This window comes from Panicum hallii, chromosome 2 (assembly GCF_002211085.1).
Source record: "Panicum hallii strain FIL2 chromosome 2, PHallii_v3.1, whole genome shotgun sequence".
Classification (NCBI taxonomy): Eukaryota; Viridiplantae; Streptophyta; class Magnoliopsida; order Poales; family Poaceae; genus Panicum; species Panicum hallii.
Genome location: NC_038043.1, coordinates 6124198 through 6144117, shown reverse-complemented (window position 1 = coordinate 6144117; position 19920 = coordinate 6124198). Strand labels below are relative to the sequence as shown.

At 44.6% G+C, this 19920-nt stretch overlaps 3 protein-coding genes across 5 annotated transcripts; all 3 read right to left on the bottom strand.

Moving 5' to 3' along the window:
* Positions 1-4008: 4008 nt before the first annotated feature.
* Positions 4009-8184, bottom strand: LOC112879376 (cytochrome b5 domain-containing protein RLF-like). Of its 2 annotated transcripts, none has more exons than XM_025943614.1 (6): positions 7861-8184; positions 7460-7532; positions 6235-6583; positions 4935-5069; positions 4744-4794; positions 4009-4428 (listed from the first exon to the last, which is right to left on the bottom strand). In XM_025943614.1, exons 2-6 carry the CDS (start codon positions 7496-7498, stop codon positions 4352-4354), a joined length of 651 nt encoding a protein of 216 aa, XP_025799399.1. In that variant the 5' UTR covers positions 7499-7532; positions 7861-8184; the 3' UTR covers positions 4009-4351. The 2 variants fall into 2 exon arrangements, with proteins under 2 accessions (XP_025799399.1, XP_025799398.1); XM_025943613.1 differs by having other exon boundaries at positions 7945-8184.
* A 2181-nt stretch (positions 8185-10365) lies between these two features.
* Positions 10366-14113, bottom strand: LOC112882691 (PHD finger protein ALFIN-LIKE 2-like). The gene is made up of 5 exons (XM_025947808.1): positions 13954-14113; positions 13792-13824; positions 13447-13669; positions 11089-11209; positions 10366-10983 (listed from the first exon to the last, which is right to left on the bottom strand). The coding sequence occupies exons 1-5, from the start codon at positions 14054-14056 to the stop codon at positions 10738-10740; spliced, it is 726 nt and encodes a 241-aa protein (XP_025803593.1). The 5' UTR covers positions 14057-14113; the 3' UTR covers positions 10366-10737.
* Positions 14114-15768: 1655 nt separating this feature from the next.
* Positions 15769-18277, bottom strand: LOC112883515 (MEIOTIC F-BOX protein MOF-like). Of its 2 annotated transcripts, none has more exons than XM_025948815.1 (4): positions 18092-18277; positions 16732-17695; positions 16252-16422; positions 15769-16168 (listed from the first exon to the last, which is right to left on the bottom strand). In XM_025948815.1, exons 2-4 carry the CDS (start codon positions 17605-17607, stop codon positions 15965-15967), a joined length of 1251 nt encoding a protein of 416 aa, XP_025804600.1. In that variant the 5' UTR covers positions 17608-17695; positions 18092-18277; the 3' UTR covers positions 15769-15964. The 2 variants fall into 2 exon arrangements, with proteins under 2 accessions (XP_025804600.1, XP_025804601.1); XM_025948816.1 differs by having other exon boundaries at positions 15769-16144.
* Between the last annotated feature and the right edge of the window lie 1643 nt (positions 18278-19920).

The following is a 19920-nucleotide window of genomic DNA, read 5'->3' as shown; positions in this document are numbered from 1 at the left end:
CCATGAGGGCAAGTACTTGGGGATGGCCTCCATAGGCCCGGACCCCCCAGGGGGTCCGGCGCCGCCACGTGTGGGAGCCATACCTCCACGGGCCTGACCGCTCCAACCGGCCTCGGGGGCCCGGACCCCCTCCCCCTGGGAAGGGGTCCGGGGCCGCCATGTGCCGCCTCCGTGGCAGGTGCGGGGCTAGCCCTGCCACGTGCCCGTGGCAGAAGACCCTTCACGGGACTCTGGCCCATGCGGGTAGCTGGGCTGGGCGCGCCCAAGTCAAAGGTATAGCCTGTCACTGACACACGAGGCAGTTATGCTGACACCACGGTAAGCCCGCCTGATCTGAAGGCGGCGCGTCACTGTGCTCCGCGCATGGGCAGACGGCGTGTAGTCCCATCACGACGCCGCGCGCGTGAGTGATGATGGCCTGCAACTGGTGAGCCGAGGCGTGCGCTGCAACAGTGCGCGCGGAGGCAACGGCGTGGCGGGTCAGCGCTATTTCTTCGCCTGACAGAAGGTTCTCACCCAACAGTGGCAGCATGGCTTCACTGTTGGGTAACACTGACAGCAGTCACTGTGCAGGCAAGGTTGCATGCAGCCATATCCTGGCTGTAGATACGCACATCAAATTCTCGATAGAGAGGACTACGGAGAGGAGCTGGAGATGAAGATCTCCATATCTCTCGTAGAGCAGGCTCTTGTTAGCCGGGCCCACCTGTCGGGATCCCGCACAGTGTAAGCACTCCACTGGACTATAAAAGGAAGAGTGTACTCATTAGAAACACATATCTCGTAAGGTCCAACCTTAGACTCAATTCCAGACTTCTACAATCAATACAACACCCAAGTGGACATAGGGTATTACGCTCCGGCGGCCCGAACCACTCTAAATCCTTGTGTCTTTCCTGCGTTCATCCGCCCATCGATCAAGCGCTCCTAGGTCTCCCCCAGACTCTTCCTTCACTAGGATTAGGCGGGTGCATTCCGCAACTTGGCTGGAGATTTCCTCCGACAACTATTTTTTCAGAGATTTCATTCTAAAAAAGAGGTTTTCGAATTTCTGAACCAATTTACCCATTTTAACTATCAAGTCAAATTCTTAATTTTTTACACAATGCATGCCACGACTCTTCAGATCTTTTTTTAAAATCTTGGGATTTGGATTCAAAGGTCGGGGGCTGCAGGACATGTGTCATCGACAGCTTATTTTTCAAATTTTTAGAAGATAAGAGCAGAAGATTTAAGACTAATTTAACCCTTAGCCTGATTCTTCGATTCAACCTAAGCCTCGGGGGCTGCTCCATATTGAGTACGAGTTTTATCGCACCCCATATAAAAGAAGATTTAAAAACTACTCAGAGCATGACAGTCTCGATGCAGCTAAGAAAGTACTCGGAAGACACCTTCAAGATGGAGTTCGGGAGAACTCGAAGACGCCTTCAGAAGTACTCGGAAACCTGCAGTACTCGACTACGAAGATCTCGGGAGCTTGTCAAACCTGGAGCCACGGGACTGTGCACATGGCGTACTTATTCTAGAATAAGGGGTGGGACATGGCCCACATCCTATATTAGTTGTAACTACTCGTACAGGAGTAGGACTAGTCGGAACAGAAGGAAACTACCCGAGTGGTACTCGGGTAGGACTCCTGAACCCGTATTTGGCTAGGATTTTCATGCAACCCTGCCCCCCAGACTATGTAAGGGCGGGCAGCGACCCCTCCAAAGCATCAACCAACAAGACATATCTAAAGCAATACAAACCAGCATACAGAACGTAGGGTATTACGCATACTACAGCCCGAACCTATCTAAAGTTTCATATTCTTTGCACCTTCGAGTTTATGATCTCGGCGACACCCCACCTACAATCTACTACCTCGGGGGTATCTCTCGGTGGGCTTGGAGGTAAAACACTGACGATGCATAATGAAAGCTTGCAGCCAAAGTTTGGCAAAAGTTGATGACCTTTTCCTTGGTTGCTGTGGAAAAGCGCACTGAAGAAGTAGCAGCCATCCATGTCCAAGGTTGAAGATGCCACTGAGCATTGGCCTCTCTTTCCAGCAATGCCTGTCGCACACTCCCAAGAGCAGCTCCGAATTCTGAAGCATCTTAACATCGCCATTGACCATAAAGCAGGAAGCTAACAGGACAAAAGATACCTCGATTGCACTCCGTAGGCTTTAAAAGTGAAAAAAAACAAGAGCATAAAATGCCATTTAGGATGGTGGATGGATTAGATTTTGGCAAAGAAGATCGAGTGCACCAACGGCTCGGCAACGGGGAAAAAAGCATGAAGGAACGACGGACGGCGTTTCTGTGGCCCTTTTCACCTTTTTTTTTGTTTGCTTTTAGCATCTGGTTCCACTTTGGAGAAGTCATGTTTAAAAGCTCTATAACGTGACAAGGAGATCAATGTCTAACGCACGCCAGACGTGGAATGATAGATGAACATTGGCAAAAGTATATTTCAGTATCTTAACAGATAATCATCGAATTTCCATGCGTTACATCTGCGTGTTTTATTAGAGTTGGCTGATTTTTCTTTTGTCTAATCAGGCAACGAATCTCGGCCGTTCGATCTTCATCTGATGCTCAATTGGCTCCATCTTCTTCCTCCAAGTCTCCATCCGACTACACGCTCGATTGTCTGGCTAACCCCGCCTTGCTAACTTGGTTACGTACCACCATCATCCCCACTCGAGCTCTTCCAATCCGGACTAGATGCTCACTGCCCGCCCGCAACCAACGGCTATTCCCACCTCAGCGGCGCACCCTCGAGCCGCCACCAGCCCACCACCACCACAACCGGCCCTCCCGCTCCTCCAAACCATCCTTTCTTTTAAGCACGGCGAATCCACTTGCTTTCCTAGTTAACCTCGAAACTCTAATCTCAGCACCTCCATTAGCGGCTTTATGTGTACTTTGGTGGCTAAGATAAAAAGTGTTCGTAGGATCTATTTGGTAGAGCTCTTCTTGCTTCTGATTCTCTAGGAGAAGTTGCTAAAAATATTTAATATGATTCTCTAAGGAGAAATTAATTATGTGCGGGAAGTGAATTAAGAGAATCTAGTCTTTTTCAGTCTTTTTAAGCTCCTAGAATCATGATGCGAAGATCACTTCTATGTCGGAGCTGCTTTAGGACCTCTGCCAAACAAACCTATAGATAAGATCCCTTTTACCATAGTCGTCAAAAATAGGGGTTTTTTTTATCTTTGTTGAATACCGTGACCATAGATTTCATGTGACGTAGAGATTAACGACAGCACAGAAAAGGAGGTAATTTTGGGTTGTTGATAGTTTGTAGGGGCATCTTAATGAGTCATGGTTGCTTGGAAAGTGTTTGGAGGCTGAGTGGTTTATGATCTAGAAAACAATGAAAGAGGCTATTTCACTATCCTGAAAATTCACTTTGTTCACTTTATCCATTTATCAAATTTTATTTCAATTTACTCCTATGAATTATTTCATCAGGCCATATACAAGCTGAGCTTAAATTTAAATTTGTAGCGTGATAAAGAACATCGTATCCTACGTTATAAAAAAAACCTCCAGGATTGGCACTTTTTTAGGAACTGCCAATGTTATGTTAATAAAGAATGAGAAAACATTAAAAATCTCTTTCAGAAAAAAAGAACAAACCAAGGAAGACTGCCCCACTCCCCAGCCCACACACACTGTCTTGCTATATTGGCTTCTAAAAAAAAACCTTTCTTTTCCCACTCATTGCAGTCCAACTTCCTCCTCTACCATCCAAATTGTTCGCCACTTTTGTGCCAATGCAAATCTCCTTTTCAATGTTGTCCAGTCGATATAGTTTGACCATTAAAAGTTGTAGATTAATTTTAAAAATATACAAAGGAAAAATCAAGAAAAACATAAATCAATCAGAAAGAATAATAAAAATAAAAATAATCATGAGTTCTTTTTGACAAATTGAACTTCCAGGTGAGAAACATGAATTTTGAAATTCCATATGCATATAATAATGCTAAAAAAAGGTTATAACACAAGCATATAAAAACCACTTGTTTTGTTTATAGACATGATCATGCAACCACAATAACTTCAATTCTGCAGGACTGCAGGAGAAAGGGCTTGGCCTCATTCTGACTGTTTGTTGCAATTTACCTCGCATCTCATTGACATACCAGTATATCCCTGGATTTTCTCACATCTATAACGACGAACAGACACTAAGCTTATTTCTCTCTTTCCTTTTGGAATGAAATGAATTGTTGTATTCTCATTGTAATACAATAGAGCATTTACATTCTTTAATTCATCGACCAGTGCGCCTAGTACAAATAGTCCAGGAGTGCAGAAGTGGTAAAATGACACATTGGCGCGAACCTTGAGATCTACTCGTTGGGATCAAGGAATCCAACAAGGCACTTCTCCAAAAGGAACTCTGCATTTACCCAAGCATGGTATTTATCTATAGCAAAGTCAAGGAGTCATCAAGAATTATAAACCTCTGCACAATCAACAATCACAATAATGAGACAACTAATGATCAGAATCATCAGCAGGTCAATCACCAAGAGATTGATGAGATAAGGAAGAGATTGATGAGATAAGGCTGCAAAAGCGTCATAGTGATCATGTGACAACACATAATGTCTCGTTTCTATTCCATGCCTTTTGGTACCACACCAACTTGCATGAAAAGAATTGTGTTGCAGTGTGAGTCCGCAACAAGCAACAAGATATTTTGAGCAACAATGCAAAAAAAATAATAATAGAAGGATACTGAACAAAGAAGTGCAGTCCTTTCCAGCAGCTTTCATAAGCATATCAACTCCTGCAAACAGACACAAAATATGATGCAAGGTAGCAAAATATATCATGATACAGCACTTTGAAGGAACGACTGAAAAGGCTTTAAAATGGGAGCAGCAGTTCTGAAACTCAACAGAATAACTCTGCATGAGCTAAGATTACCTCCAGGATGAAATTTCATGTATGGAGCAATATTATAAACACGGCCTTTAAGAACTGTCCAAATGCAATCTCCAGTTTTATGCTGCTTAACTTCTTCCAAAGAAATTAACCTTCGATTTGACTGCCCCTTGAGCCCTATAAAAGAAAGAAAAGCAGTTCGTTTCATCAATTATCCGTATGATCAATTGAGGGGCAAAATGCACATGTAAGCAAGCAAGGAAAGATGAGAAAACATGAACTCAAAATTCAGTATAAGTACATAGTTCTAGTCAATCAACAGACTGAGATACAGAGGTTTACAAGATTTCAAAACGTGTCTAGCTAATCTTTAAAAGGTTTTGCATCATGGAGTAAGCATTGTCTAGCTGCCTATACATGAAGGCACTTCTGATACTAATAACATCACCTTGTTTATAATTTTGTTCTTTACATAAGTGCTCAACAGCCAACTTGTCTCAGAAAAATCAAGTTAAGACATGTAAATATTATTATGACCACATAAAATTGCAAAAGAAAAAAAATCCTATTAAATTTGTAGCTAAAGCATTATCATTAGGAAACATATCACCGTGCCCTCAAGTAAAACAACAGCCTCATCCCTTATGAACCTGGTTGACTTATCGTGCTACAAAACTGAAACATTAATGGAAGCATAAATGTGGAGCTAGTATTCATAAGAGCCATCAGTCACCCAAATTATAAAGAGAAATTCCCTATTTGACACCACTAAAGTTGAAATCATTCCCATATAGGGAACGAAAATTTTTAGAGAGCCAAGAAAGGAACCAGTGACTTTAGTGGTGTCAAATAGGGAATTTTCTCAATTATAAATACTCCTAGGACTGATGCAAAGTGTTACCGAGGCATGAAGGCTACAATAGACAAAGTGTAGGCAATTTCTTCGAAGGAAAATGGCTAATATAAATATTAAAAAGTTAAAGGTTCTCAACTTAGTTAATTTGAACTATTCAGCAAGGTAAGCATCGAGTTTCTCAAGCTGGCAATGTTTCTTTTCTACTGATGGAACCCCTCTGAGGACCTAACAAGTCAGCACAAAATACAGAACCTCTCTCAGACAAAAATACACACCAGAAAAACATGGCACAGTAACTTAAATTGCTACAGAATGCACAAGTTTTCAATTAGTATAGTTATGACCGCTTCACTGTCATTCCCGGATCCCCACAACCGGTCCTCTGAGAGGCATCAATTATGCAGCAGCATCAAGCCACTCTGTACCAGATAAATCAAAGTACCAAAGATCATCAAACAGCACTCACTAAAGTCTGTAACAACTTACCAGCTAGATCAGGATGCGTTCGTGTCAGCTTTAGCCAATCCATTTGGCTATAGCCCTTCTCGAAAGGAACCTTCTTCCGTACTGCAGGTTTCTTCGATGAAGATTTTGCCTGTGATGACACATTTGATTCTGCTCCACCACTTGTTTGTGTAATTGGTTCTTTTATGTTGCTGTCTTGTGTTGATACACTAGTGCTGTTACCAGACCTATCTTTATCTGAGTCATCGGCTTTCAAGCCATCTTTCTTTGCAGTTTTTGCATTATCAACATGAACATCCTCGAGCGACATACTTGCCACAGGAATGGCTTTAGGAGATCCTAACTGTCCGCCGTTTTCTTCAGAACTAACCTGAAAAGATATAACACAAAAGTTTAGACGCCATATCAGAAAGTAAACCAGAAGAAAGAAAATTTACCACCTGTAAGTTTCTAAGTCAAGCCATTGGATGCTCTTAGCAACTCAACGGGTCGAGGGGCAAACAGCCATTACATATTCAATACAAGAGGTTTAGACCACTAAGATAACACATTGACAAGTCATCATGCAATTAAGTGTAATCAGCGAAAGTGAAGACAATAAACAGTTCATAATATATGCTACTTCTATACTTCAGCGATATCCAGCTACTAACCTAAAAAAGGGTAATGAAGTGAGTGCCGATGAAGATACACTAGCTAAGTAGCTAATTAACCCAATCCTACAACATCAGCAACCTAGACAAGAACAACGAAGAGCAACTGTTTTGATGCATGCATCATGACTTCTTGAGAATAGCATCAAGACATGCATTTCCATACAGCAAAGAGAAGACAAAAACAATCAGAGCCCCTCTCCCATCCTGTTTCTTAATTTCTCCCCTTGACTTATTCACATAGTATTCGGAAATGTAACCTATGCACTTGTACTGGTTTCAGAAATGAACATATATTGGTGAAACCATATCCTTGATTCCATGCTTTTTGCGGATTATCAAAGCAAGCCACAGGATTTAAGACTTATGGTTTATCAATTTTTGTGCGGAAACAAATACCAGACAGATTATCTATGGTATGGTAACAACTAAGTGCTGTTTTCATGTTCACAAAACTCTTTTCAACCCCACAAAATATGCAGTTCAGCTTTCAGCAGAAAATTTTTGGGATCAGGAAAAAACTGATAAAGTAATGGTACAAATTACTACGACAACAAAGAAAGAAGCATGACATAAACGATCACCACGCTTACCTTGCAGAAGGTGAAGTCAGATGAATCCCCATCAGCCATCTCAGAGCCTTGCTAACAACACTCCAAATACGCCCTGGTTCAGAACCACAAGGTGGGACATGTAAAAGACTAGATGATTTCAGAAAACTCAACCAAATTCGGTACAATTCCACGGTTGCATAGCAATGGCTGAGAGAAATCAACAGATAATAACTGTTCAGGTAAATGTCTAGTTTTTCCCCCAATGGGAAAGTTACTGCTACTATTACCCCCACCGTACAGCAAGGAATTCGCAACAAACAGGTGAATTTGAGTATCCAACCAAGAGAACTAGTTTTGGATTTCATTGCCCGCGTCGGAGAAAATATGCAGGCGGAAAATGCATCCGAACAAACTGAACAAACTACGATAGGGCACCGTACCAAGAAAAGGAAAAGCCGATCCGATTCCTGGAGGATCTCCACTTCCTTAGTAGAGGAGTAGAGGACGGCGCGAGAGGTGAATACCTTCAAGGTGGGCGGCGCGCTGCGCTTCTGCGGAAAGCGGCCTGGACCCTGGAGGCCGGGCGCTGGGAGCGTGGGCAAGGAGGGGCCAGTTATGGGCGTGGGAACTTGGGACGAGCAGGCCCCGAAGCCGGCGGGGAGGAGGGAGAGAGGTGTCACCGGTGGCCTCGCCTCGCCGTCGCCGCCGCAGGGGAAGGAGAAGATGTGGGGAGACTGGTTTGGTAGGGACGAAGTGGGGGAGAAGACGGTAGTATATTTGACGCAAACACGGTCGAATTTGACTTTGCGAGTGCAGTGTGAAACGTCCTTATACGATTCCTGATGCTATTCGCACCTTGGTTTTTTTTTCTTCTTTGGAAAAGTAATTTTTCTAATTTAAGTCACTTACTAGAACTTTCTCGGTGGTAATTTGTGAGAATTGATACACAAGAAATACGTTTTTCTATTTTCAAGGAAATTTTGATCAAAGTACCATATAAGTCGGTCTACGGCCTTGATTCCTGTTAAAGAAGCATCAAAGTATTTTTAATTTATTATCATGAACAGTTCATGGAAAAAAGAATACTAGAGCAACTAACATTTTATTAGTTTATTAGTTTGGACGCAGCAGGAATGCTGAACGATACAGACTTTCGTATTACTGACGCTATAAAAATGTTGGATGCGAACATAGCAGTCGTATCTCAAAAATCTATTGGTCGAACGTTCGTCGCTAGTACGTGACACCTTCCCCATCCGCCAACACCTACCGTCTACCAGGACTCCAAGCTTCTCATGGTGCTGGCCCCGCCCCCATCACTCCTCTGAGCCTGTTCCTCCAACACACGGGCGAATTGGGAAGAAAGGGCGGGGTGGAGGGAGGTAGGTAGAGGGAGCGGCTAGGTGATGACTCCACCGCACCAGCGCTCTCGACAATAGGGTACCACAACGTGAAGGAAGGGAAAGAAGAATATACACGACGTTCAATCGTTATTGACATTCAATTGTTGTTGATAGCTAATAACAAACGAGCGCCCAGCGATGACTCTCGTCTTGTATTACACCAACTTTTAGGGAATCATCAAGAATATTCAAAAGCCAATGAAATTTAAATTGCGCCATTTTGGTAACTTCACCTTGCTAGTCGTCATACGGTGAAAATTTGACCTTTATTACCTTAGAGTTTTACAAATTTTTTGAAAAAAATAGAACTTTTTTTTTGAAAGGTTGGAAAAAGTAGGAATACAAGGATGTACATGCATGATGGTTCCTGTCACGAATCGCGGCCGCCGACGACGACGGTGAGGACCTCGCACGACTGGGACTGGGACTGGCCGGGCGCGGCGGCGGAGATGCGGAGCACCTTGTACTCCCCCGTCGCGGGGACGTGCCCGAACACGTGCTAGGGCGGTTGGGTCCGCGGACCGTTGTGCGCCGGCGCGGCGTTCCCGGGTGCGGCGACGACGTCGATCACGCGGACGGCGGCCCTGTCGCCGCCGGAGCCGACGAGGCAGACCAGGCCGCCGGCCGCGCCGAAGTGGCCGCCGCTGCTCAGCCCGCCCAGCCGCGCGACGACGGCGCCGGAGGACACGTCCACGAGCCTGACGTCGACGCGGGAGAGGTCGGCGGCGTCGTAGACCGCCGCGACGAGGAGGGGGACCGCCCGGCGGCTGCGGGTCGCCTGCAGGGTGACGCCGTCGCTGGCGGGAGCTAAGAACCGGACTCGCTTCAGCGCCGGGGACCTCGGGGACTCCATTGATGCCGGCTGCCGGACGATCGACCAAGGCTCGAGAGTCGAGAACGAGAACTGCTTGCGCATCTGTTCACCATGGCTTTGCTTATGAAGGCTCAATGTCGGCCGGAGCTCGACCGGATCGGACAGTGCATCAACTCCAGTCGGAACTGGAATCTTGTTTGTTCTACCGTTGGAAACCTTTTCGGTTCAAGACTACACGCCGCTTCCGATTAAAAAGCACAAAATACTTCGTTTCAGACCCCCCCCCCCTCCCCCCCAACCTTGATTTGGAGAAGGAAAACTTTGGATTAAAGGCTAAAACTTAAAGGCTTTGGGTTTGGGGAATTACCTCTTTGCCCCTGGCAAAAACTTTGGATTAAAAGCTAAAACTTTTTTTATTAAAACTTGAGGTTATTTATGCTTATCACTCTCCAACGAGGGTGATCGAACAAAGTTTTCCGATGTTACGACTCTACTAGTGTAGTAGGTATGCATAAAACCATAGAAAAATAAGAGTAGGTATGCACAGTGCGAGATGATTGCTATTTTTAAACGGCAGGCATTAGATAATAAATTGAACTAAATTTAAACAGATTTTGGGTGTAAATTATGAGTGGTAGTGTTGACATCCAAATACAGAGTTATCGTGAAAAATTAAGGAAAGCAGAATACAAGGGACAGAATAGCAAAATAAACTGTACAAGGAAACAAGCCGAAACTAATCAGTTTTACAAATCCTCAGATGCGCACTCCAAGGAGTGACAAATCTCATTTTTCGCCACATCCATCATGTTGCTAGAATCCACAACACAAAGATTACCAAATGGAAGCAAATATTACACCAACCAAGATGGCATCAACAAATGATTTCTCAAGACTAAATGGCCAGTATCCACATGTCAATGAAACAAGCGCAAAAGCAAAACCACCAGTCTATTAGACCCAACTATCCTGTATGTGTCTTTTTCCAGCATCTAACACAACACAATGCCTATGGCAATTCACATCTACAGCCAAATTGGAGAGAGTTTTTTGGTTGATCAGCTGAGTCAGCAATGGGAGGCCACAGCTCCAAGGTTTTATTACCTGCTTTTCTTGGAGCAATCAGGGCACTTGTACTGCTTTATCTGATCCGCTTTCGCCGGTGTTATCCTCACGCACTTGCCGTGGAACCACCGCTCACAAATGTCACATCCGATCCAGAACTCATTCGAGTTGTACAAACCGCTGCAAGTGCCACAGAGGGTTTCACTGTGTTCTTCGTCGTCCTCATACCCATCTTCAACAGCCGCCGATCTCGAGCTCTTTATCTTCCCATCATTTGATCGCTGCATAACAAAGTAAAATGCCAGTCTCTGTAATAGCTCAAAGGCAGACGGTTGGATAACGATTTGACAAAGAGCAAACAGATTAATAGTGTGTCAACATGGCACCTTTGTTGAGTGCCTGGATTTGCCGCTGTTAACAACACCAGACTTATTCTCCCTTTGCTTCCGGTCTACCATTGTTTCATACACGGATGGATGATCATTGATCATGTTAAATAAGCGCTTCCTGACAAACAAAGAATAATATAATGAGTGCAAGAAAAAAAATGAGTCAAGATGTCCAATAGCAATTTCCATAAACCATGCTCACTGCATTCTCTAGAAAAGAGGTGGTGGATGCTGTTGCAGTAATTTCAAAACAGAAGGAGAATCAAGGACACTAACTACTTCACATCGGAGTGAACCATAATTTCTAATTGTCACCTTAACAAGGGTTTGTTAAGAATATCCTAAATGGGTCATGAAAATCTGAGAAAAAATTACAGTGCAGTATGATACCTGTCCCCTTGTAGTAGTAGAATTATTATTAGTACTTTTATTACTATTGTCACCACTTTTTTTTATTACTACATTGCTATCTCCTTTTATTATCACTTTCCTCTATTTTGTGACACTTGTAGGATTTCATCTCCAGCAGCTTTGTTGTTGTATGATAATTAACCTGAACTGTGAAAACAGAGAGATTGCTTCTAATGTATAGAAGTGAAAGCTGAAATGACCTTATGAAGCAACTACCGCAGAAGATTTTTGAACATTGTACAAAGGACAATATTTGGCAAGATTGTATTCCCATTTCACAATACAGTCTGGAAATTATCCTATATAAAATACCCCTTCATCCATAAAGTGATGGACAAAAGCATAGAAACCATGTATGTAATACACAATGAAATAGTCCCAATAGCACGCATGCTGACAACATCTTTGGTAAAACACTTCGAGAAACAGATTAGCAAAGAATCGCCACTAAGACTTCAAATGCCCAAGAAAGCATCACGTGCACTAAAAGCACAACAAGTGGATAGTAGGCATTTAGTAAATAATTAGTAAATTGTTTTGGCTTAAGTAAAATAAAACAAAAGTACGAAGAAAATAGGATGACTTCACACTGGCAATTGATTAGCCCTATACGGTAAAAGGAACTAACACGAAACAAAAGGAAACCAGTTTTAAAAAATAATAAAAGAGTCAAAGCTGACAAGCAGAAATCGTACGAGAACTTCATTTATAAAGCACCTAAGTAAATCGATACCATGACTGGCAAATTAGCAGCCAAAGCTCAGCAAACCAACGAAACCTATATCTCTATGACGAACAAAGATTATAAATCTTGCAATGGGCATGACAGTCAGCCATTCAAGTAGGTCAACAACCCAAAGTTACTGCATTTGCAGGAATTTGTATGGTACACCGAACTAATAAAATTTAAGGAAGGAAACTTGGAAAATTATATGACTAAATACAGTGAAGACAGATAAAAATGGTCATTTCCAATAGCTTTCACAATATCCGATTAGCCTGAGAAATTCAAATTGGTTGTATGTGTATAAGAAAACTGGATATGCTTTTAATGGTTATTAAGATTTCAAGACCTGGCTGTACCAACCAGCTTGGTCCCAGAAAGTTCAGTCTGTTCTGACACAGTTCGGTTTAAACAAGAAAATTTTAAATGAGAGTTGATCAAAGTGGCACATCCAAGTATAAACTCATTTGTAGTGCAACACCTTAAAAACCTGACATTCGAAATGGTGAAATCATAAATTCCCCCTACTGAAAATATGCACCCTCAGTGAAACTCCAAACGCAAACATGGAAAGCTGAAGATTAAAGATCAACTTGTAACATTCCACTGGGCTATGATTCGTCCAAGTATACTAATCTAAAAATGTAGGGTAGCATGGCCTATCGCTATCTTCATACTACAATCTAGAGCGCAAATGTGAAAAACAAAAATGATGGCAACCATAATGTATCCAAAAGATCTAAGTTTCAGAAAGAAGCATTCCACAGGAAACTTCCAAATGTCTTTTTCATCAAGGAAGAAACAGAGCTGTGGCACTATCATTTGTACATTGTGGCCACAGTAGAGAACCAAGGAACAGAGCATTTAAAGAGAATAAAGAAAACACAGTGGTAAACATGGCCCCATCGACAGCAGAAAGATTAGGGAAAAGGTGGGGGGAAGCGAAGGAAGCACAAGAACCATGTGGGCACACACATGCCTCAGGTGCGGTGAAATAAAATAAGCAATCCATGGGGCGCCTTCTTTCTTATGCCCCACGCGCACAGGAGCAGCATCACGCAGACAAGACAAGAATCGAATTCGACGGTTACCAGAACCAAATTCTTCAAACAGAGACGGTCAATTTAGCACAGAGACAGAAAGGGGGGCGGTGCGCTCCCTTCCCATTCCCAATCTGATGGAGGGGGGCAGGGCGGGGCAGGCGTAGCGTAGCAAAGTACCTGTCGTTGCCGTTGAGGCGGGCGGCGTAGAAGTAGGCGACGGAGACGAGCCAGGCGTCGGAGTGGACGGCGACGAGCGAGAGCCAGTCGCGGCGCTTCATCCCGTCCCTGGCGAAGTTGATCCCCAGTGCGGGCTCCGGCATCTCCGGGGGCACCTCCTCTGCCGGCAGCGCCACCTGCCAGCCCCCGTTCGGGAGCCCGTACAGGCACAGGTTCTCCTTCTCTGCAGCCCAACCAGGCAGCCAGCTAAGCCAATCAAACCCCAAACCCCAACCAATGGAGACGAGCAACGCCAACCCAGGAGCCCAACCGAAGCTCCGAGGCCCAGATCCGATCCGGTCGTACCTGGGTCGCACAAGCCGTAGAACTCGTCCACATCTGCAAGCACAGCCGAGCAACGGAAGCCGGACGGGGTGAGACGCGAGATCCGGAGGAGAGGCCGCGCGCGAGAACGGCAGAGGGAGAGGGAGAGGGAGAGGGAGGCGGGGGAACATGCCGTCGGCGTACCGGAGGTGAGCGCGCGGACGAGGCCGGCGCGGCGGGCGGTGTAGTCCCTGTAGATTTCCCCGACGGTGCGGGGCGCGGAGGAGACGGGGGCGGCCGCCTCCATCGGCGGCGGGGCGGAGCAGTGTCGGCGGCGCCTGCGGTTGGGGAGCGAGGCAAGGGGTTCAGGGTCAGGCCGGCGCTCTGACACCGGGCCGGGATTTAAGGCGAGGGCAGGGCGGTGGGCGCGGTCCACGGATGGATCGGCCCGTGGGGCCCGCCGGTCAGTGAGCGGGTTCACGTGAAGGGGCGGGTCCAGGGAGGAGCGGTACAGGAGAGTGAGGGGCTGCGCGGTGGGGCTTGACGGTTAGGCTGACCTGGCGCCGGCGAGGGTTGTCGGGATCTTCTGTGCCGGGACATGGTCGAAACTCTACTTTTTTAAAAAAAAAGCAAGAGAGAGCTTTATTAATTATTCAATCGAGTTATTATCCCATAAGGACATAATGAAGGACTATGAGCAAGTTTAGGTGACTATCAAAGCAAGCCCAACCAAAGTGTTTGTTCACAAAAAGATTTTGCTGTTGTTTGCTTTGTAGCCAAAAGTTGGCAATCATGGAATTCTAGTGTACGAAGTTTCTTGTCCCGCATGAAATTTGGAGAAATGCTAACACGGCCGTGTTCCCTTCTATTTTTTTTACAATCGCGTTGCTACCAGATAGTGAAACAGATGTGTTCCCGTCCCTATGATTTCCACTTCCTAGGTTCAAGAGACATCGCTATGGATGCAAATATGTGCGTGGTGATGCTCACTTGTGGAAGCTCTAGCCGATTAAGGTCCTGTTTGCTTGTGTTTGGTTGTCTAGGGACTAAAAATAAGTTCCAATCTAAGGACTAAAAATAAATCCCAATTTGTTTGGTTGTAGGACTTAAGTTATTTAATGTAGCTGTGTATGAACCCTTTTACCCCTTCCAGTGCCCTCACCCGCCAGCCTTCTCCAGGGTGGCGTGTGCAAGACGACAGCCAACCCCGGAGCGTAGCGGCAGGGGCGCAGCCACTGCCCTAGCCACCTGAGCCACAACGTGAGCAGAGCACGAGCCATAGGGAGGCCGGCGAGGACCTGCAGCGAATGGTGCCCCTGCCCATCGTACGCCCGCGCCACGGGTAGGGCTGGTGACAGAGTTAGCCCGAGGATCCTTGGATCCGACGAGGAGGACATTGGATCCGGCCCCGCGGCCGGCGGAGAGCATCACAGGAAAGAAGGCCGGGAGAGGAAGGCGTGCGGGAAGAGAGAGAGGAGGGGGGAGGAGGCGAGCTCAGCCGCGAGCCACCGCCGCCGCCCGGACGGTTGCCGGTGGCGGCAGCCACCGGAGGCGGCCGGGGTGAGGGAGGTGAGCGGCGATGTAGGGGTGCCTAGGGGAGCCAGGGGGGTGAATAAATGAGGGGTACCCATGATAAAAGCTCCTATAAGCAATATTTTTTAACTTATGAACTTATAGACCATAAGTCCCAATAAATCACCATGTTTGGCATTTTAGAGATTTATTAGGACTTAATTTAAGTCCCTAACCATAAGCCACAGGACCTAAGTCCATACACTATACGCTGATCAGAAAAACTTGATAATAATAAATACTCCCTCCGTTCCAAATTGTTCCAAATTATTAGTTTTTTAGGTGCATATTAGTTTTCTAGGTGCATAGTTTTTATTATGCATCTACATATATATTATGTCGAGGTGCATAGCAAAATCCATGTAATAATTTGAAACGGAGGGAGTATACAACAACGGAGTATCATATGAGATCTCAAAAATTGATTCCAACCAGGAACCATAAATGTAAATTCATCTTAAAACTCATAATCATATCTGAAAAAAAGTATCCTACATCAAATAAGTTCAATACAGAATGGAACACCTATGGCCAATTCATGCCCACACAGCGCACATACACGTCCACTCAATATGCTAAGAAATGTGCAAGACAAATGCCTCACCGAAGATTGCACAAAGAAATGGGCTAGGCAAGAAACTCCTCAGATTTTCTTAAGTTTGATGCTGGCATCTGGTAGGCTCCTCCCGAGGCTCCACAAAAGTTCAACTAGTTCGTGATCATTGTCCTGATCATAGATGACTTCTATCAACTTCAGCTTTGGACACTGGAAGGTCTTTCCATCCTGGCAGTGCAGAGTGATATTTTTCCTTTCTATACCGCTCTTCGCACCAAAAAACCAATAGAACTTTCAGCAGAAACAAAAAGATCTATGTGAGATATCTAAGCGAATTATCTGAAACATGATGCGATACATAAGACAGCATGTACCATGCAATACTTCAAAATAAGCTTCTCCAAACAAGGTGCGCTCTGAAGAAAGCTCCCTAGAGCCTCTAATTTTTCGTACAGTTCATAATCCTCAAGAAAACAGCTATCAAGTTCCAAGGTTCGCATATTACGAAATATTGGGAATTTATCAGACTTCTCATTCAGCATCCCCTGAAATAAAGACAGAAACCGAACCAAAATTAAGTAAATGCACATGTCATTAGCAGCAAGTGATGAGATAACAATTGTTCCCTTTCTAGCCATGTGTAGTAACTATCTGCTAGCTGGAAAAGAAGTTGTAATTTTCCCCTAGATGTAATAAAGACTGCATAGATTCATCTACCAGGAGCAACTGGCAAATCTCATAGGACACCCATCAGTACTGACAACTTATTATGTGCAATATTAATGGTCAAATGGCATCTTTTAGGAATAAGGAATGTAAAGGAGGACCAAGGGAAGCTTGTCAGGATTAAATACCTTCACTTGAAAACCCAACAACTTTAAGCTTGTCACATTGTAGAGGCTACAAAGAAGCTCACGCTGGGAATGCTGAGGCAAAGTTTTTCCGTATTCTGCAACATGAATCTCTGCCTTGACAAGGGAATCCATCTTGCATAAAGAAATACAAGATTGGTAGCATCCATACATGAGACAGAGATTTGCAAGGCTAGGAACTGCGATCAACAATGGATAACCTGTGTTGTTCACACAACAGTCTAATACCAACTTTTTCAGTGTCGATGATGTAATGCGTTGAGAAGAATTGCCAGAAAACTCGCAGTTTTCAAGCTCCAAATCTTCCATGACAGGGCAGGTAGAACAGAGCAGGCCCGTGAAATGGCTACCCAGATCCGCATTGCGAAGATTCAGCGTCTTAAGATGACAAAAATTTGAGCCCACTATTGGTGGCAACTTGAAGCAAGGATATATCAGAATTTTGAGCAGAGAAGGGCAGTACTCGATGCCACGGCGAATCCATCGGTCCACATGACGCTGGTTATAGATGTGCGATGAAAGACGGAATTCACCCAAGGACGAGGTATTATCATGGAACAACAGCAGGTTGGTGGCGAAATCCTCAAACCTGGCCCACTTCTCCTCCAGGGCACCATCACGGGTGGTCATCATGGAGATCCCGAAGTCCTTCATATCGAGGTTGATGCGGGGCACAGAGCGCCAAAGGCTTCTCCACCGCCGTGACAGCAGACATGTCCGCACAACTTCCGGGGCTGGGAGGAAGGACAACACGGTGTGGATGACCCCATCCGGCAGCGCACTAAGCCTGTCCACAGCACCAGCTACACCCTGGCTACATGCCGTGCTGCGCTTCGCAATTGGCTCAGGTTGCGCCATCTCCACCTGCTTTCACGGGGGTCTGGTTGTCTGGATCCCGATGGCCAAGATTTGCTGGATGGCTATTTGATGTTACAGAAGTTATTCACTGCAAAATGTAAAAAAAAAAAAGTTCCCAACAGCGAAAATTAGAGTGCAAATTATTCATAATAGACGCATCTCAAGGAAATTAAAGAAATTAGAGAATGAAACGAAGGTCTAAAGATCCAATTCCTTCACGAGATATATAAATTTGAGATCCAAATCTCAGTGCAGTCATAAGTATCCCTAACAGTAACAACTGACTACTCGAGGAAATGGAATTTACTGTTCAGGATTGTGAACTCTCAGATCAAAGGCTCCCCTTTACGGCTAACAATAGAATCACGGCAGAGTCCATCGGTGTGTAGCATGAAGGCACCGCAACGCCTTGAAGCTTCCGCCCGCACTTCGGCCATGGCTTAGGGTTAGAAATTTGAGGGATTTGGGTAGAGGGATTAATCACCTCCCTAGACGCCCGGACGCCGCCCCGCCGCTCCTGGAAGCCGCGTGCGCTACCTCCCCCGGTCGCCCCCCACTGGCAGCTCGCGACCTGGACGGGCGCTGCCCGCCCCGCCGTTCCCTCTGTCGCCGGCCGCCGGCTGCCGCTGGAGACTGTCCGGCGTGGGACCGGTGGATCCGTGGATGACCTAGCAGCGTGAGATATGAGCAAGCCAGAGGGTTCAGGGCTTCAGGCCGTTCTGGTGGGCCTCCGTGTAGTGGGCTGAAGAAAGGCCTGGGTGGGCTGCTGCTAATGCTACTAGTAGTTCATCAATTCCGTTTGGAAAAAATCCTTTCAACCCCCCTCAACTATCAACACAATTTAATTTAACCCCTCAACTGAAAAACCAGATCATTCAACACCCCAACTATTTAAACCATCCAATTTACCCTCTCGATGGTTTCAAAAGACAGTTTTACTGATATGGCATATCAGTAATGCTACGTAACGCCACATCAGCCACAAGGGGTAAATTGGACCGTATTAATAGTTTATGGTGGTCAACTAGACTTTATCAAAAAAATAGTTATAAAAATATACTTTTAAGAAAATATATGTAATTAAAAATTCTAAAATCTGGTTTAGTCTCCAAAAATTTATTTTAGCTCACAAATATATGAAACTAGTTCTTTTTCTAAAATCATGCTCTATTTATAGTGTCCAGTAAAAAATTATTGAGATCTTATGATCATATTTTAATTTTTTTTTAAAAGTTGGTTCTATTATTTATTGTAAGTGATCTCAACTTATTTATTATCATCTTCTGTGTCGTTTGAGCCTCAATTTCAGACGAGCTAAATGAGCCAAGTTGAAGTTAACATCCGTTAAAAACGCCTAATTCTAATTTGGAAATAAAAATAATTTTAATCAAAGTATTTTTGAAAGATCTAATAACTCCTAACTAGGAACCAGAAGATAGAGCATGGTTTTAGAAAGAAGTATGAAACTGCTTTTTCATATTTTTCTATTATGAAATCAGATTTAGAAATTTTAATTGCATATGTTTCCAAGAAAAAAATAGTTTTAACTATTTTTTGATAAAGTCTATTTGACCACCTTTAACTATCAACATGGTTCAGTTTACCCCCTTTTGGCTGATGTGGTGCTACGTAGAATTGCTGATATGGCGCCACGTCGGTAAAATCGCCTTTGGAAACCGCAGAGGGGGTAAATTGGACGGTTTGGTGTTGAATATCCGGTTTTTTGACTGGGAGGGTAAATCAGATTGTGTTGATAGTTGAGGGGGTTGAAAGGACTTTTTCCATCCCGTTTTCCTGTGGCCTGGTATATAGTTTATGTTATCATCACTTTTGAGGATAATTCGTCCATTTTCTATGAGAAGTTACTATCATTTCTGGCTTTGCGTATCAAATTGATCATGGAAAGATCCACACAATTTCTAACAGGAAAATGCATCTGCTTTTATCACGCAGAATGATGAACCTAATCTTTAGAAAAGAAGACGAGTAGCGCACCTAGCTATTCGCCAACGGTGCTACCAGAGTACCAGACTACCAGAGACCCATCTAATTCTCATGAAACCATTTTAGTTCAACGCAAAAGGAGGGCACATGCCCCATTCACCATGCTACAAATTATGCAGCCTTTAAAGGTCCTCCTCAAGGGAGGCTGCAAAGAGAAAAGGACTACGCAGATTAGTTGTCCTTCTTGGCAAGTGCAATGTTGACATCTGGTAGCCTCCTCCCAAGGCTCCACACAAGTTCAATTAGTCGGCGATCATGGTCATGATCGTAGATGACCTCCATCAACTTTTGGCGTTGTGACACGGCAAA

Bases quoted from the DNA above. Each gene is read 5' to 3' on its own strand.
- LOC112879376 (XM_025943614.1), bottom strand. From the start codon at position 7,498: ATGGCTGATGGGGATTCATCTGACTTCACCTTCTGCAAG. The intron at 5,070-6,234 runs GTAAGTTGTTAC...TTTCTTTTATAG, and splicing joins AACGCATCCTGATCTAGCTG to GGCTCAAGGGGCAGTCAAAT. The intron at 4,795-4,934 runs GTAATCTTAGCT...GTCTGTTTGCAG, and splicing joins CATGAAATTTCATCCTGGAG to GAGTTGATATGCTTATGAAA.
- LOC112882691 (XM_025947808.1), bottom strand. From the start codon at position 14,056: ATGGAGGCGGCCGCCCCCGTCTCCTCCGCGCCCCGCACCGTCGGGGAA. The intron at 13,670-13,791 runs GTACGACCGGAT...GTTGGGCTGCAG, and splicing joins CTACGGCTTGTGCGACCCAG to AGAAGGAGAACCTGTGCCTG. The intron at 10,984-11,088 runs GTGCCATGTTGA...TTTGTTATGCAG, and splicing joins AATCCAGGCACTCAACAAAG to CGATCAAATGATGGGAAGAT.
- LOC112883515 (XM_025948815.1), bottom strand. From the start codon at position 17,607: ATGGCGCAACCTGAGCCAATTGCGAAGCGCAGCACGGCATGTAGCCAG. The intron at 16,423-16,731 runs GTATTTAATCCT...TCTTTATTTCAG, and splicing joins TGTTGGGTTTTCAAGTGAAG to GGGATGCTGAATGAGAAGTC. The intron at 16,169-16,251 runs GTACATGCTGTC...TTCTGCTGAAAG, and splicing joins TTATTTTGAAGTATTGCATG to TTCTATTGGTTTTTTGGTGC.